At 32.6% G+C, this 13,723-nt stretch overlaps 1 protein-coding gene and 1 long non-coding RNA gene across 4 annotated transcripts in view; one reads left to right on the top strand and one right to left on the bottom strand.

Moving 5' to 3' along the window:
- Nucleotides 1–13,723, bottom strand: part of fng (Fringe glycosyltransferase) — a 118,122-nt gene that overhangs the window by 18,329 nt on the left and 86,070 nt on the right. For all 3 annotated transcript variants that reach the window (XR_015544265.1, XR_015544266.1, XM_087403529.1), the window contains exon 7: nucleotides 2,061–2,226. Coding sequence is in view for 1 of the 3 variants with exons in the window: in XM_087403529.1 (XP_087259655.1) it covers nucleotides 2,061–2,226 (166 nt within the window). In the remaining 2 variants the exon portion in view is untranslated. The remainder of the gene's footprint in view (nucleotides 1–2,060; nucleotides 2,227–13,723) is intronic.
- LOC105145061 (uncharacterized) lies at nucleotides 2,221–4,333 on the top strand. The gene is made up of 2 exons (XR_846037.2): nucleotides 2,221–2,979; nucleotides 3,196–4,333. It is a non-coding gene; the product is annotated as an uncharacterized LOC105145061 (long non-coding RNA).

The following is a 13,723-nucleotide window of genomic DNA, read 5'->3' as shown; positions in this document are numbered from 1 at the left end:
TTCTATTATTACGTATTATATATTCATGATGCTGTATATACATGCGTGCCACATAAAGAAGAACATGTAAGAAGTAATGTACAGGCTCTATTTAATTGACACTTATCGATAAAAAAATTGACAAATTGACAAATCATATATTTTTAGCGTGTGAACTAATACTAAACGGAAATTATACGATTAAATAATGACTATTATATTTCGTGAAATAAAACAGATAGTGCTCCGGGTGGTCTGATCCGTGGACTTCAAATCATCCTATTATCGTATCATTATTTATCATCATGCTATTTATTGCGACCATTATATGCTCAGAATACGTAACAGACATTAACATTGATTATTTCTATCTTGAATTATAGTAACAAATCATTCTGCAGACAGATAAATTATGATAGATATTCAAATATCATTAAAGTGGTGTTTAAAATCAGCATGGCGTCTTATTAATGTTCAAAAAACAATGATAGCATTTTTTTTATAGTTTTATCGGTCCTGATCAAAATTAAAAAACGTTTTACATTTTTTTTAAATCAAAAATTTTTAAAATGCTAACTTCACATTTTGCGCATGAGTCATCGCGCATACTCATACCTCTGAAGTACCAGATGACAATATTCAACAGTTGTTAAAAATGTGCCCGTTAATTTTAAACTAAATTCATTATTATGTAATGTTTCAGGACGAAACAACTAATAATTTTTATACAGTTTTTAACATCCGTATTCCACGAAAACTATGAACTATAATCAAATGTGTTAAAAGTTATCAGCACGATATTTTGCTGTGAAATACGGTTATTCAAAATAATATATTAGGTGTTGGAATTAATTCGTAGCGTTTTACAAGTGATGGGAAGTACTTTCATTAATGCTATTTTTTAATGCTCATGTGAAATAAATAACATTCTTTCATTAAAAAACGCTACGAATTAATTCCAACACCTAATAAAAACTATTAATTATAGAAATTTTATCCTGAAACGTCATATAATAATAAATATAGCTTAAATTTAACGAAAAAACTTAACAGAGGTCTTAATATTCGTGGCATCTGATACTTTAAAGGGAGAAATGTGTTGGAATGCGAAGCACGGCATTTTTATATTTGTGATCATATGGTATTAAAAATATAAAACATTTTTTAAATTTTTATTAGAAATGGTTGAACTATGAAAAATATTATTGGAACTAGCATTATTTTTTAATAATAGAATGCCCTGCTAACTTTACAGAATATGGATCTGTGAAGTTAACACGTGGTTCTTTATAAAAATAAAAAGAATTCCCAATTTTTTCTAAAAATAATTTAAAAACCAAAATTGAAAAAGTAGCAATTGGAACTGTGTTTGAAAATGATTTGCAGAGCATACAATTCTTCTAGAACCAGAAATATCGTTAGAATATTGTGACAAATTACAACACGACACTTTTTTCCAAATTTGCCTTTTACATTTAAAGTTTATTATAATTGTTAAAATTTTGATTTCAAATCACATATATTGATACAACTTGAGTAATACTAACGGGAAATTATAGTCAAAAATGGAAATGTTTTTCTTTTTTTTTTTTTTGTACTTTAGAGAAGAAGTGCTATGCTAGAATCACTAAGTTAGCAACTTAGAGAAGAAGTGCTATATTTCCAATTATTTTTGTTAGTGTAAAAAATGCAGAACTATTTTTATCTTGATAAACGACTATAGAATTATGAAAAATGCTACTGAGACTATCTTTTTTTTTATATATTAATAGAATAGCATGCTAACTTTATAAATCCATTGAAATAGACTTCTTAATCTAATGATTGAAGTTCAGAAATTTGATTGACCATGTCAATAAAAAAGAAATTAATTACATAATCAACAACAATTATCTACTGTAATGCATCTCAACATCACCGAAATAAAAATCACAAATCAAATTCCATCATATAATTACCAAATGCTTAATTAAAGTATATTAAAAAGTATATGAGAAAAATCATCTCCAAAATAATCTTTAAAATATATAAAATTCTCTTATTCAAAATAGAATTTAGAAAGAAAAGAATGTCGAAATTACCTGTTCATGAAAAGTATCCTTGCTTAGGAATTTCATTGGCTCCAAATGTGAATGGAACTGTTCCACCACAGTGAGCTGTTTTTTCAGAAGATACTCAATGATGTATCCCATTGTTACATCATCTGGCAACCTAATTCTGTCGCCAATAGTGATGAACTTTCCTCCACTGAAACAGATATAACAATACCAATGATTATTCGCGCGATCGGTTACAAGATCTCGAAAAGTTATTACAAAAATATTACAAAAATATCGTGCTCGATCAGAAAAGTTAGCGATTTCGTTTGCGGTTAGATTATTATAAATTATTTTCAGCTTACCATCGCTTTGCGCTGGAAATATACCTAATATTTGCCTGTAATTCTCTATATAACGACACATGATGACATCTCTATTGTTACATAAAAAAGATTATTACTTGCATCAATGAATACTACCGACATTTGTCACATTCTAGGAAATGTCTTCGATTTTCTCGATTTTGTTAATTAGAATTTCCTTAATGTGAGAATCCTCACAAACGCACTCTATTAAATAAATAAATGATAAATAAATAATAAATACACAACAAGTACGAATAATACAGGTCGATTGACGCCAAATGATAAAAGACTAGCGAATTGCTTTTTTTCGACATATCCAGAATCATTTTGAAATTTCAAAATTAATGAATCTGAGGCGCCCAATCATAGAGCGCGTTAAAACACAAGACAAAGCTGCAAGCCTGTTCAATGAGCCATTGAGTGTAATTGGTTAGATCTATAAATAATTCGGCGAATAGATTAGCTGCTTTGTATACCTTCCAACAAGTAACATAGTGCGACACAGTGATTACGTCATCTTTGTTTAACATGTTTGCAAACAACAAGGATATAATGATCCATTGTGTCACACCGTCATTTGTGTCACTTGTTGGAAGGTACACTTTTTTGTCAACTTGAACTCTCCTATATTGAACAAACAAAACGATCGAACTTGTTCGACATAGAAATTTAACAAAAATGGAGCTTTTGTGTTATATATCAGACTAATTTGAATCTTTATTTTAAAAGTAAAAATCTGTTCAATACATATATAATGGTTGCTTGCACAACAATTATTACACTATACTTAACTAATCAATTTTATCTTTTAGATTGTGGAAATATGAAATCTGTTGCGTTGCTTGAAATCCTCCCAAAAATTTAAAAATGAGATAAATATATATTTAAGCAGTGGAAAGAGAGAGAGAGAGAGAAAGCGAGTGAGTGCAAAAAGTGTAAACACGAACAGACTTGTGAACGAAAGCAGTGGCATCGTAACAGTAGAATCCCTATACAGATAGGGACTCTAATGAGAGATGACGAAAGAGACCTCGCGTGGTTATGTATGGTACTATTATACTGACTGATGACTGCTGCTATCTGATGATGATTAGAGAAACTATTTTCTCGAATACTTCAAAGATATCAGAAAGTTTGCCTAATGACAATGGATAAAAACACGGTGATTACTGCAAACCTTCTGTGATATCTTTGAAGATAATATCCGTAAAAAGCGTTATTTTCTCGAATGTACTACTTTCAGAAATATTTAGAAAGTAACTTTTTTTCATTATCACAATTTTTTATTTTACCCTGAGTTCCGTTCCTGCTTTCTCTTCTTTTGTAAAAAGTTATTAATTATGAAAAAATGTTTACTTTTATAACTTTAAATAATTTTAGAGGACTTATTCCATAAAAATTTTATCTTAAATCTAAATAAATATTTTATAAAAAAATTCCTTAAAAAATATAGAAAAAAATGTAGAAAAAAATATTTTCATATAATTTTTATTCTGATAAATGTCTGCATTAAATTAAAGATTCAAGCATCGTAAAACCGAAAAATACTAAAATCTACGCCATGCAACTCTTAAGGAGGAGCGGATGTAGGTAAGATAATATCATCAAGAGACAAAATCCTGATCGAAAATCTAATAATCGTTGTTACATAAGATAGAAAATTAATCATTTTAAACTTTACTTCGATCTTCCAACGTTCTTCGTTCAGATATAAAAATGTATAGATATCCACGAGTTTTTTTTCAACTAATGCGTTTAACGATAATTCATACCTTATAGCCACACTTGTGGCTAATTAACTATCGTTAATTTACTTTCGTAATATTCTTTCATTTAATTACTTTATGCTTAATAAAACTGCAAGATTAAAAAAATTTCAAAACAATCTTCTTTCTCCCTTTAGTACAATTATGGAATGTTAGAATAAACTAATTAAATCAACAAAAAAAATCTATCAAACTTTTCTAAATAATAATTGTATACTTAAACGTAATTATAAATATTTTCAATAAATTAATTCTTTACTTGATACAATTGAGTTAATTGAACTAATATTATATGTATTTTTTTAGCTGAAGGAACTATATAGAGAAAAAATTAATTAAATGTAATTAATGATTACAAAAATTATTTTAGCATGATAAATAAATCAAATATAAAATCAAATATAATGTATTACTTAAATGTCAAAATAAATAATTCTTATAAATGTAATAACTCTTGGTATGATGATATACAATTAAAAATGTAATAAAATACATGCATTTTAAGAAATATTGTTTTTTTACATGCACAGTTATTATTATTATTATATAATATTTCCAGCATTTTCAAATCAACATTAAAATAGCTACTAATTATTAATTTGATTAAAAACGCTGTGATGTATATTCGAATGTACAATATAATTTATTGCTGTCGCTCGAACGTTCAACGTCTGCTTACGAGCATCTGCTACATGAAATAATTACCAGCCACTACCCGCGTTGCGTATGAAGTAATTAACTCATTCCCATGGCGCCATGCACCTTATGTGTTCGAGCGCCCGCAGAAGCAAAGAACGATGGTCCCCTGGTCTTCGCTAACCCTTTTCGCGACGGTCGTTCATCCGCGCGCAACGAATTATGGGGAAAAAAAAGTCTGAGACACGTCACGGAACCTCGGGACAGGGTCCCCGGCGGGAATAAATTACCGGCCCTATGCACCACCCTGAAAGTCACGCGATGCCAGTCTAAAGGTCCTTAAGTCCTTCGCGTGGCACTCGTCACGCATGCACGATTAAAGTCGGCCGGAAACGCTGCTGTCTCGATGCGAAAGTCGCTCTCGGATATGGAAGGAGGAGTGTATACAACGAGTAGTACGGCGAAGATTGTCGCAAAAAAAGGATACCACTCCCTTAAAAAAAATAAGAAAAGGATAATTGGCTTGGCCAGAATCAGGGTGGGATCGTGAAACAAGACCAATCGTACAGTGCCCATCATGTAGTTCTCTCATGTCTATGCAACCAGAGATACGCGATGCCTGGCAACTCGATCATTCGACATTCCCATAGATAACTCGCCAATAATCGTGCGGGATTGACCATTACGTGTACGAAGCGTTAACGTTCATTTCTCACCGTCATATACTTCATTAATCTTAGCATTAATCAAAGCAGACGCTAGAGAACGAATGTGTTCTGTCCAGCCATCGCGCGCGAAGTAACGATCGCTTTTCACCCAATAATGTACTCGTCCGATCGTTACTCTTCTTTATAATCTAGAATATTTACTGGCTTCTTCGTCGGAGCTCTCGCGACGAAGAAGAGAAAGGCGCAGAAATGAAACCCGTGATTTCGGTGCACGTGACGTGAACGTTTAATTACGTCGACGACGATGGCGACGACAATCGCAACAAGAAGACCGGAGCTTTAATTCGGCTGCATTCCGCTCATGTAGATTAGGTCGGAGTGGGAGACGCACCTGCTGCTCGTAACTGCTGTTGCTGTTGCGCGATCGCTACCGCTTCTCCACTTCAAACTGGTCGATTCGCATTAAAGCCGACCTCCCTTCGTATTTATTAAGCATGCTTGCTACCAACACGCGATACGTGGCTCTGTAGTAACGAATTTCCGTCGATAAGTCCGTTATTAATAGAACTCGATCCACCGTTGAACACTGCATCACAATCATCGATACCGTTAGCAATTGACGATTATAATAGGTCTGTTTAACTTCCTTATACTTTTTACACTCAGCATCTTCGCTTTCTCTCTTTTCAGCGTCAAATATATATCCATCTTATTTTAAGTGTAAAAAATGTAAAAAAAAGTGTAAGCAAGTCGAACAGACCAATTGGTTTGTTTGCTATACAACCGATCATGGCGATAGCGTGCGCACGAGAACGAGATTCACGCACGATCGATCGCGAAACTGTTTTCCGATCGTGTCAATCAGCACCTCGTAACGTGAACACGTAATCTCCATTAGGGAACGCGGAACTGATTCTCCTAACTGCTGTATCACGTCGATAATCCTTGTTTAGGAATGCGAGACATTTTCTTCGGTTATCGTTGAACTTCCGAACGATATTAACGTGAATCAGCACGTACATAGTCTACCTGCAAAAGTCCTGCAACAGGTGGTCGTGATGTCTTGTCTTGAAAGAGAGACACCGATTCGCACGAATCGATGAAAATTTCGACAGGCGAAGAGTCTATGGCTGGCTGCGAAGTGAGAGATGCACGATCCACGACGGACATAAATCGTGCCAATTAGAGACGACGGCAGGTAGTCACAACTTCGGTGACCAAACCTGTGTGTGTGTGTGTGTGTGTGTGTATATATATATATATATATATATATATTGACCAGTAACTTCGCGTGAGAGAAAGGAGGAGAGTGCCAGACATGTGAAAGAACACGAACAGGCAAATGTCTCAAAGAGGCACCGCCGCCGCGACCTGAAGGTACACGAAAGACTCTTAGGAATGGGAAACACGTTCGATATGTTAGGATAAGACAAGAAGAAATTCCTAAATATCAGGAGCGACTAAATTAGAACTAAAGATTTCATTTTATAATCAGTAAACAAACATGTGATTGTATTATTCCAAGATAGGATATATATATAAATACAAGTGTGAGAGAGAGAGAGAGAGAGATATACTTAGTTTTTCGATATGCTAAAACTTCATGTTTACGTACATCAACTTTGACGTTGGACCCAAATTCTTTGAATCAAGTGTTAGAAGTTAATTCTAAATTGTAAATTTTATTCATCTTGAATACCTTTGAAAAGTGATGAAGCCTTGTACTCCGATTCTGTTTGATTCAATATGCCTTCTGTTCAATATGCCTTTGCGGTATTTGTTTTAGTTCAATATATCCTATTAAATTCATAATATCATTATAATCAATTTGAATTATTTTTAATCATTTCTGTAGATCATTATTGTTCCTACATATATCGTTAATTTGACTACAACAATGGAGTTAAACAATGTAATTCAAGAAAATATATTAAATTTGACTCAAATTTATTTTATTATTTACTAAATGCAAATATTATAAACGACATTTACTCTTTGAAACTAACTACAGAAATGAATTAATTTACATTTTGAAACACATGAAAATTAAAAATAACAAAAAAATGCTATTTAACTCAAAAGATTGAAGGTTACTCCTTTAATATCTAACAGTATATACGAAGTAATTGTTTATTACCAGTGATTCTAGCTCGAAGAACCAAATTTAACTGTCATATTTGTGGTTCATTGAATCTTCTTGTTTTTTGAGTAATATGTGAGAATTGGTTAACTTTTCAACGATCAATTGTAATATATAGATGTACTTCTGAGTCTAATTTATTATGAGATATGTTGTCTCGTCAAGTGTTTAAAGCTAACTAACTCCTCATTCTTCTCAGGTATTTCATGAGGTATTCGCAATACGATTGTCCAAATATACTAGTGTTATCTATCGCAGGAATTTACGTTCTATCCATCGATCACATTTTAGGGCGGCACTCATAGTTCGTTTTTATTTCAAGTCTATAATGTCTTAAGATGCTAATACAGCATTCTGATTAGTTCGTGACTTCTTAAGATTGTACTTAAGACGATCTTGAATATAAGATCTGACTACGAATATCGACCATAAAAATCATGGTATATAACAAAATTTAAGACGTAAGACTTAAGTAGTAAGCGAATTGACTAACAGTAAAGATCGTAAGACTATATTAATTTTCTTACTGCTTAAGTCTTACGTCTAAAATTTTTTTACGATATGCCATGGCCTTAATATTTCGCACTCGATCAATCGATAATTCCAACATAGAATAAAGATATTATAAAATGCAGAAATTCAAATTAAAATTAATAAATCTGGAATAATCATGCAGAAATCACGATGAGAATCCGTTGGAATCGCTGTTATAGTTAATCCTGTTTGAAAACTAGATCTTTCGGTTGGCTTAAGTTATAGAAACTCTGGCGATATGCCCTCTGACGATGCGGATCACCGCATTCTCATTTGTTAAGACGACCATCGGATACATAATCCGACATCTCTCGGAGCCGTTGAATGTGCGGAACCAGAAATACGCTTCTTAGGCTAGGTCGTGTACGACCTGCATACATTTGCGATGCAACGAGAGCCTCTCAACCGGCAAAATGGATGGAGGAAGAGAAGGAAAAGGGAGGCAGTGCAGGTGTGCTCGGCAGGATAAAATAAGGTAACGACGAAATGAAGCACTCGCGATGCGGGACTTACTACGTCGACATAATGCTCTTTGACAGAGGACCTATCCAACACTTTTCCAAACAGTTTGACGTTTCCGTCGTGTGCGTCCTCTTAATTAACAAGTTCTTTATTAACGAGATTGATTCCGCATGTAAAGAGAGAAAATGATTATGTTTATTGCGATGAACTCGCTTGCTTAAAAAAATGAGACAATTTGCATTTCTGATAATGAGGTGCATTCGTTTCGTAAATGGCGCGATACGACCTTTATTAATAAAATTTAATTTAATGTGCGTGTCGAAACCGGATAACAGCCACCAATGAGTCAATCGATCTTTAAATTAATGTATTGTAAATTAAAAAAGGTTTTACTTTATATAAATTTATGTGAAATAATTTAATATACATATAATTATATTTATTAAACAAATTAGATAAATTAACTTTTCAGTTTCGTCATTAACAATAAATAAGAGAAGATTTTTCTGTTAAACTTCAAAGCTTTTATATTTTTATCTGAAAGAGGTCGACAAGTAGTGCTTAGTAAAGGATTAAATCCTTGATCATTAAAAACTCGTTTCATAAATCCCATAAATATTTTAGCAACGAGCTTAAGAAAATCCTTCTGACCGGTTTTGTCGAAATTACTCTCTGCGCAATATTCTCACGCTTCACGACGAGATAACTCGTCGAAAGTCTCAACCGGCCGTCCAATTAACGACGATCCTGTTTTACGCAAAGCGCTCGGAAGTGGTGTGTTTAATTAACGTTTTCCAGTACCCCTATGATCGCGACCGCCTAGACACGTAGCCGAAAAAGAGAGCGGGAGAAAAAAGTCTGAAGAGAAGGGCGAGAGTAGAACGGAGTGAGAGAAGAACCGAGAGGGCTAGAGGAATCGCACTCATTAGCGAATACCATCGGCGGATTCTCGAATCTGTACCCGCCGTTTCTCTCCGTTGTGGTCACCGGGTCCTTTTTAATTGGGCAGATTAGTCCCGAATTCGCGTACACATACCCGCTTCCACCCCGTCGTTCGTCACCCGCCATCCTTTCGGCACACCGCCGTCACGGAATATCGGTCTCGTTAAAATACCTGGCGGCAACGAAATCGAATTTTCGGAGTTATAAGGAAAAAGAATCAGGAACGTGATACGCGAAAGGAGCGAGTCTCGCCTCCTTGAAGACAACGCGTCCTTGATGCTTTTCGTCGTTGTTTGTTCGAATTTCGATGGCGAAAGATACGAACACGCGATGTGAAGTTCGGGGAATAACTTGGCGATCTTTTGTCACTAGTGATTTAAAAAATTTCTGTACTTATTTTGTTGATCGAATGAAAAAATAATAGCGATATTAAATTATAAGAATCATAGATATGTCTATTTTCTCGTTATCATTTTATATTAACCAACTTGGAAAAGAATAATAATTTTCTAAAATCATTTAGCGAGGCTCAATAGATTTACAAAAATCAGTTGGCCTGAGATTTTCAATTTCAAAATTTGAATTTGATACATAAACAAATGTTAATCATAATTGTTAATTCTTACTCTAATCTCGAATTTATTGCTCACTTAGTAGAAAATTAATAAATGTGTTAATAAGTTAAAATTAAAAGTACATATTGTTTTAGACCATTATGCTAATTATCGTTTCAAAATCAATCGAGAAACAAAAGATTGCTGAAAAAACATGCTAGAATAAAAATTATAGAATAAAATTAATTATAAATTAATTAATTATAAATTAATTATAGAATAATAATTCGTTATTGATTTATAAAATTTCTTTAATAATTGAAAACGATGAAATCCACTATTTCAATAAATTTTATTACACTTATCTACATGCCATCATTGTAATATATAGATATAATTTGCGTATGAATATGAATTAAAGACAGGTACCCATATTCTCGATGTGTCGGCACATCGTTTTCGTATTCAAACTTGTCTATCATAAATAAAGGGTTTATATTCCACGTCTTTCTGCTACGTTGCGTTAATACGTTTCAACTTGCAAAATAGCACTCGACTGAAAGCCGCTGGTTGAAAGAGCGTTTTATTGATCGTCAAATACGCGTACCAGCATATGCACTTGTATGTTGTCGATCGAATAGAATAAATTTATAAAGCCTCTTACTTTGTACTTTATAGCACGCAGTATCAAACACGATTGATATCGATTTTCGTGGAACATGTTTCCATATATATATATATATATATATATATATATATATATATATATATACACACACACACACACAGAATTAAAAGAAAAGCGTGTTACTTGATCTCCGTAACTATTATATATGTATATGTATATGTATATATAATTTTATATATGTACATAATTAAACAGATTTTTCACTTAAAATTTCATATACTAAATAAAGCAAATTCTAAACTATAAATATTATTTCCATCAGAGTCTTCTTCTCCTCTTTTCTTTTTAATTATTTCTTTGTTAATGCGGTGAATTGATGTGCGTGCGAGTGCAGGTGCGTGTAAACATTGTAGTTAAGTCGGCGCTTTACCGGATCCAAAAAGAAGGAAAATACCAAAAGAATTTCAAATGTTCACCATTTTTCCACAAAAAAATATTTTTCCGCAGAATCGTACGTGGTTGGATATTACACTTACGCTCATGGACTCGATTCACAAAACTCTACCGAGCAACCTCATTTGATTCGAGCGATGGATCTATTCACGATCGATCACAATATGGTGATCCTAACGAAACTTGCTCTTTTGCTCGTCGAGTTTCCGAACGGATGCACACAATGAGATTTCGCCATTGATGCAAATTGTCTGATTTTCAATCGCGATGGATAATTGAGTGCTCCTTGTTCGCGACAAATCGCTCGCGTGTGTAAATTGGGATACAGAACAGTTCATGTAATAATCAGTAGACAGCAGATGGTACATGTCGATACAGAATCGCGGAAATTTATTCCGAAATTCGATAGAATATTTTCCAAATATTGTATTCAAATTTCGAAATAAATATTAGGTATACAAATTAATTTTCGGCCCTCCCTTAAAATCAGTTATAACATTAATATAAATTGTTAAGTTCCGGCTCTGTTTGGGATGTTCAAGCACCAACCTAAGAACATTAACACAATTATACAGTTAACATAACTTTAAAAAATAAGTAAAGTTTGTGCGGAACGAAATGTCGTTTCAGAAAAAGCATTTTCATCATTGTATATTGTTTGAGTTTGAAATGAAAAAAAATGCCGCCAAAGCAACAAATTTGATATGCTCGGAGAAGATGCGGTTCGTATATTTTACACAATTTCGCAAAGAAAATTTCTATTTGTCGGATGAAGTTCGTTCTAGATAACCGAAAAAATTTGAAGACTAAGAATTAGAGGAGCTATTGAATGAAAATTCATGTCAAACGCAATCTTGAACCGAGGTAAAAATTACAAAAAGTGAGCGAACTTATTAGAATACTGATAATTCATTGATCAACACCTAGTAAATTTGCTCACTTTTGTAATTTTTACCTTGTTTGAATATCGATCTGTGCGTTGGGTTGAGAAATATTGCTGCATGTGACATATTTTCCTGATCTAACCCTGTCAAGTTACCACTTTCTCCGATCACTACACGGAGAAAATTTTATATTAAGTTTTAATACAATTTTACATTACACTTTATTATGTCTTGTATTTTCGATACAACCATCATCAACATGATTCCATAGACATAACTTTTACTATGGTAATACTAATTTTTAAATAAAGTAATTTTTGTTACAAACCAGTGCTTAAGCCATTCTAATATTCTAATATGAAAACAGCTAATTTTTACTTGGTACGCAAACAAAATTTGCTAGATATATATTTTTTTTACTTATCTTTACAATACTAACTTTTATTCAACAAGTTTTGATTTTGTAATAAAAACTTTTTACTATGAAAAAGTGTAAAAATTATGTTGTATTATTGTTTTTAAAAAAATAGCATTTAAACTTATAATTGTCTGCAGCTTCTACAACATTATAATAATTTTAAATATAAAATTTTCTCTGTGTATAGCATCATCTAGGATTTTCACTTCAAACAGAAGATGTGAAAAAATGTATCGATGACTTGAATCGAAACCGCCGTCTTTTTTTCGCGAAGGTATCTGCTAATTACCTGATAGGTGGCAAAAATGTATATAAGATGCAGAGAGAAATTACTTCCCAGACTAAAATGTAACAAAATTTTTTAAAAATAAACATTGAATTTTGAAAAAAGGCCAAGAATTAATTTGTACACCTACGTCTCAAAACTGCCGAAGTCCATAAATTCTCCGGCCTATCTGAGACATTTTTTTCTCTTCAAAATGATAATAGTTTTTGAATAATTAACAAATAAATAAAAGTTATATATATAAAGGAGTACAATATCTAAATAGATATTAAAATCATAATTTATTTTAACTTGATAAGGTATTAATATAAAATTCTAATTTAAAATAAGACTAATAATAAATATCTATTAAAAAAATTGTATCTTAATTTACCTCCTCAAAATCTTTGCGCAAATAATGCGGTTCAGATTTAGACATATCGCGGGCAACTTCATCAATTCGTTTCCAATCCAACATAGAAGAAAGGTAAAGTCATTGATCGTGAAAACACGTCGTGTATTCGCAATTGAATCGATATCGATCGAGGTAGACGGTGCACGAAGACATCGAGCAATAAAACACAGTAGTGGCGTGAGTTTAACGTGGAATTGAGATGTATGCACATACATATACACGCGTTCTGTATCTATATGCATACGAAGCAATTTTCGATATTCGTGTAATTAAATTGCAATTTTTATCGATTTTAATGATCAAGCTAAAAAATTGTATTACATATAGTAAATTCGATATTAAGCGTCAAATATTGAAAAAAGTGATAAAAAGAATGAAGTTTGACTAAAGTTTTACGAAGGAAAATTCAACCCTGATTTAAATGATAACACACATTCCGCTACATATAGATATATCATAAACTGTCATAACGTGTAATCTATGAAACGTATTCTAGAACGCTTTGAAGAACAAGACGCAGAAAACAGAAGGGTCTGTGTGGTCACTGTAGTTTTCAACCTATATATCACTGCACG

This window comes from Acromyrmex echinatior, chromosome 2, assembly GCF_024713525.1.
Source record: "Acromyrmex echinatior isolate Ae372 chromosome 2, ASM2471352v2, whole genome shotgun sequence".
In the NCBI taxonomy this organism is placed as follows: Eukaryota; Metazoa; Arthropoda; class Insecta; order Hymenoptera; family Formicidae; genus Acromyrmex; species Acromyrmex echinatior.
The sequence above is the reverse complement of the archived record's forward strand: the minus strand, read 5'-3'. Positions and strand labels throughout refer to the sequence as shown.